At 30.5% G+C, this 5,495-nt stretch overlaps 1 protein-coding gene across 1 annotated transcript in view; it reads left to right on the top strand.

The window, feature by feature from the left end:
* Positions 1-1,401, top strand: part of LOC119679724 — a 7,551-nt gene extending 6,150 nt beyond the window's left edge. The window contains exon 4 of the mRNA XM_038092226.1: positions 1,393-1,401. Coding sequence (XP_037948154.1) covers positions 1,393-1,401 — 9 coding nt within the window. The remainder of the gene's footprint in view (positions 1-1,392) is intronic.
* The last annotated feature ends 4,094 nt before the right edge of the window (positions 1,402-5,495 follow it).

Here is a 5,495-nt window from a genome sequence, read left to right as displayed (position 1 = left end):
GTATCCATGTGATATCTTTTAATTTAGCAAAAATGTTGAAATGATAAAATAAATTTTATTGTTTTTTAAATTAAATGAAACATCGTAGGCGTTATGACTTTATTTTATCACAGCTAAATTCAACAATAAAAACGAAATGATTATAAAAATCAAACTGTGAAATTGACCCAACCCTCAACATTTATGACACAAACCAGTAAAATGCACATTAGCAAAAGAACAGATTAAAAATCAGAAACAAAAAATCGTTTCTTCTTCGTTATTCTATAGAACTTGCAACATGAAGTCAGTGTATCCTGTAAATTGCAGAGATATTCACATTTATTGGTTTTGAAACGCTACAATTTGAGTGTGGCGATTTCGGTCAGTGACTTACTTCAGTTCATATGACTGAAATGTAGTTAAAAACGACGAGAATCATCAATTATTATAATAATAAAATTACTATTTAATTATTAATGCTTAATGTATGTTTTTTAAAGAGTCTTTATCGTTTTTAAGAGAGAAAAAAAAATAACTAAACAAATAATGCATTTCAATAAATTCGATAAGGTATTAACAAGGTATTAGTTTTTGTGGAAGAAATGGGCAAGATAGAATGTTTCTTTCTATTATGATCTTCAATTTATTGTAGCCAAGTTACAATGTATTAAGAACTAAAACTCTATTGGGCAGAATCTAGATAGAAATGGCAATACTCGTGGTAGTGCTAATGAGCTACTGATAAGTGGAAAGTCATGCCGAAAAATTTATAGTTCCTTTCAATTTCTTTGCAAACGCCCAGATTTTCCAAAATAAAAACATTACATTATGGAAGCCCATGAACTAATGAGCCTGGTGGGCATCGCAATCATAGATCTTCAAAAATAATCTCCTATCACCCCGCAAAAATTTTTTTTAACATAACCAAGCTATCTTACGGGATTAAGATGGCGCCTATGCTCTACTTGGACATGAGCGGATCGTCTAAACTAATCAACTAACCATAATCTTCTGAAATAGTTTTGATTTTGCTAGAAAGTTTTTTAATCGGTATTTCAAATTATGAAAGTAAAAATTATTGAAGCAAAATTGCAAAATACATAGTATAAGCTAGGCCCATTCTGTTATCGTATATGGAAAAACTCAGAGGTTTAGAACAACTTTGAACATTTGGCAAAGCTTATAGTGCTATTCAAGGAGATGTCTTGCAGTTGGCCAAGATTCTTAAAAAAAAAGCCGCTAAAGTGATAAGGCGGACTGTCATCGTCCTCTTTACAACTGTGGTGGGTATGATTAAAAGAGAGATGCAATCTTCTAGTATGGTTACCTAGTCTTAGCCCAATGTTTCATAGATTCTTCGTGAGTTGACTTAATTATGATCTTCAACATAATCAATTTTCAATTTTATAGATTGATTAAGGTAGAACATTCAACTTCTGTAACTTTTCTTAATAGGTATAATAAAGAAAGCAAAAAGCCTTTTTTAAAGTGACATTTGAAACTCTGGGAACAGAGAAACTCACAACATGTCTGTTCGATCATATTTGTTGAGCTTGCCATATAAGGTGAACATGGTGATTTATTGAACATATTTTTAAATAAAGATAAACGGTAACGTGAACACTGAGAAAAAAACTTAAAAGTGCAATTACATATTGCACTTAAATCTCGCATGGTAAAACCAGTATAGTGCTACTAATTTATAGAACAAAAATTGGAGCAATATTAAGTATAAAATCTCGATAGTCTTAAACAAAATGTCTTTTCTCTAAGTTCTGGATACTTTCTATACAATATGTTTTTTGCAATCTACTCGTATTAAAGGAGGTTGAAAAAATTATTTAAAAATATGTTCAAAAATAAAGAAATTCCTTTTTGTACTGGTATCTTATAGGTCGTTGTGATGAATTTTTCTATGTAAAATTTCTCATTCTTGGTTATCTGTTCGCATTGTCGCACTTGTATTTGTATTTGGATGGACTCGTTAAAAGTACACGGAGTGTAGATTGCAAAAATTCGCATTGCTTGGTAATAAAAAATAATTACGTACAAGCAAAACTGGTACGCGTAAAGGATGTCCGCCCATTTTGATGCGTATAGAAACGATGCAGTAAAATAGTAACAAAATAAGCAGTTAACGTACGTACTTAGCTCTTGACTTCATGGTTACAGTATTAGTAATATACCACCGAAAACAACCAACCAACCAAGCAACCAAATGAACAATTCAATTCAGTTTTATAGTAGCGAGCTTCAAAATGTGGTCATAAACACACTATGAGTATATACTTGTACGTCCTCATAAGAAGTGCCAACCAAAATGGTGGCATGTCTGTGATAAACATATACGTATCGTTCAAGCATGTAGCTTCAGTTAGTCTTCCTATCTGTAAGTCTTCACTAGTACTAGATTGACTCTACAACAATCATTTAGTTTATTTGGTTATTTAGTGAGCAAAATTTTCTAGTTGAGAAAGTTATTTTGTGCATAGCGTGATAATATTGAAATAAAAGTTTTGCACTTCATATACATTAAAAATTTATTTAGTCTGTTTGCATTATAAACTAAAATTTTGAAAAAAAAATGTTAATTATGCATAAAAGTTTTATTTATTTGTTTATTAATAATAGTGCAGTATCGGCAAGTAGTGAATTTTGTTCGCAACCCAACACTTATTACATATATTGCATGCACATTAAATAAATAAATTTCGTTTAGCCAAAGTGATTAAGTAGTTTGTGACAAAGTTGGACTATTATCCTGCAAATTACTGCATTTTGTTAATACACTAAAGTTCTAAATATTTACACTTTTAAACACATTATACTTGTTACAATGTGTTGACATGCTGACATGAAAATTCTAAAATACAGAAAACTAATAAAACAGCAAAAATAATTTTAAGTCATGAGGTACATGAGTTGCTCAATTAGAAGAAATTTAATTCATTTGAATATATTTCACCTAAAATGTATATGAATAGATGTAGTACTTTTTTGAAGACCATAAGAAAGTCAAAGGTAGTCTCAAATAGTTCTATTAGAAATTGTCTATTAGAAATGTCTTTTGAGCTACTACTTCTCATTACAGCTTTTATTAAAGATAATAAAAGTTTATTCCAAATACAAGTACATGTAGTATTTTTTTGAAGACCATAAAAAGGTCAAAGGTGATCTCAAAGTGTCCATTGTCTGAAATTGTCTAATGTTAGAAACGCTTTTTGAGCTACTTCTTCTCAATACAGCCTACTCAATAAATTGACTTGACATGGACACAATAGGTGTTCTGGTGTCTGTTCTTCGAGCGCTGGTAGACACACGTTACAAGATATACTACAGGTTATGCCGAGTTTACTCACATGCCTTCCTGTGGTTCTATATTTGGAATAAATATGTCATGTAGCCTCTTACCTGAATGCTGAGGAAGTTTGAGCCCACTCTCTATTTGACTGTCGCAAAAAATTGTCAGAAATGAAGCTACGATTAAAATTGGCAGGGACAGGCATAGAACTAGGGGCACCCGTATAAGTGGCGCCTAGTCTAGCAAGCTCCTCTGCACGTTAATTTCCTTCACGGGTATATTCGAATGCACGAGAACTCAAACTAAAGCTGCTTTGGACTTTTCGCTTAGTGTATTAATAAATTGCCTACGTTTTTGTAGCAAACGAGATTAAGTACAGACTGCTGATACAGTTTTAATAGCCGTCAGTACGAATATAGACTTCCTTTTCGTGAAAGTCCATGTTTAAAGTAAGAGGACATGATCTTAATATAGTGAAAATTTAGGTTAATATTGAGGTAAATATTGAGGTGAAATATTGAGGTAAATCCGAAAAAGATGATCGGATTTACTTATTTATTATTATTTCTAGGTAAATGAAAACGTTTTGTCTTTAATGCCTTTATGCATCCTTAGACCGTTCGGTTGGAAATCGCGGACTACTGTTAGTACTACAAGCTTGTTTATGTTGTTGTTAAAAGAGCTTAAGTACGAAATTCATAATTTACGAAAAAACCAAAGACTAATACAACATATAATACGGTAAATAGTGGTCTTTATTGCCTATAGTGTGTTTAAAAATTGTCAATTAATTTCAACACATGAACTCTTCTATTGTTACAGCAAAGAGGTTTTTTCTTCAGGAATATTTTCTTTTATTTCACTTTTTTGTGTATATATATGAGTGATGATACTATTGGGAAGCGGAATAAGATGTAACAATGTGAATGCAAACACTATGTACAATCGTAAAACTACAAACTTACAACAACAACAATGCAGTTTTGTGCTCTACAATAGTTTTCTACGTTTACTTGTAAAAACAAAATTAATTTAAATGAATAGTGTTAAATGTTAAATTATAAAAATAAGTAAAAATTAAGTAAGTTGTTTATTAATTTGCAGCCTAAGTCCTTCAGTGAAGTAAATATGAACAAGAAATTGACTTAAAATGGGTGAAAGTTCCATATTTTAATTTATATCTAGAAGTATGTATTCTGAAATGGTAAACATTTTTCAGCTCTTAATCTTTTTTCATACACAAACAAATTTCGAAAAACATTCTTAAGGTTAATAGTTTTTAGGTCAACATTCTCATCGCACCAGTCATTATTATTATAGGCATTTTGTAACATTTGAATTAATTTTTGTATGTCATTTTCAAAATCTATGTTTTTACTTATTAATTTTCTATCAGGTGTAGTGCAATCATTTGCTAACATATCTGCGACAACCACTATTTTCTGTTCCAATTCATTAGTGTCACTTCTGAGTTTCATGTTAAGATTTTTTAGTGTTTCTATCCATTCTTTGTAAGTTGTTATTTTTGCTTCACTATCTCCATCAGCTTTTTCATCGATTTCTCTTAAACGTCTAACATAGATATCATTTAAGTAATTGAGTATATAGTCTGCAGTGTTCGATCGAAGTTCTTGTTCCAATTCTTTGCACATTATATGATCGTCATAAGTTGGCCTTTTTGAATCTTGTGAGCTTTGAGGACAGCACTTTGGTACTGACGTTGGATTAAAACAAGTGTTTTCAGTAGCCAATACCCGATTACATTGTATACATTTCTCACCTTCATTTTCTTTACAATTTTGAAAAGCCACTCCACGCATTTTCACTGTTTTTACCTCCATAGTTTTTGGAGTATATGAAATCGTAGTGGGTGTTATACGAAAAGAACGTCTGCCCTTTTCCATTTTGCGATTTTGCGTTTAGTTACATGAAAATAAAATTTTTTAATTTATTGTTATTTTATATAACAATATTACTATTATTTTTTCATTTTAAATGTCAAATATAGACATCCTAAATGAAGTCAAAATTTCAGTTCAGGTTTTTTGACATTTTTTTCATTTCTAATTATTTTTTCTGCGATAAGGCTATTTGAACAAATTATGGAACATATTATTATTCTAAATAATACTTTATACATTGAAAAAATTTTTAGTAAATATTTTTAATTATTATTATGTCAAACTTATTTAAATTAGTTGGCTGTGCACAC

This window comes from Teleopsis dalmanni, chromosome 1, assembly GCF_002237135.1.
Source record: "Teleopsis dalmanni isolate 2A chromosome 1, ASM223713v2, whole genome shotgun sequence".
Taxonomy (NCBI): Eukaryota; Metazoa; Arthropoda; class Insecta; order Diptera; family Diopsidae; genus Teleopsis; species Teleopsis dalmanni.
This window is presented reverse-complemented; position numbering and strand designations above follow the sequence as displayed.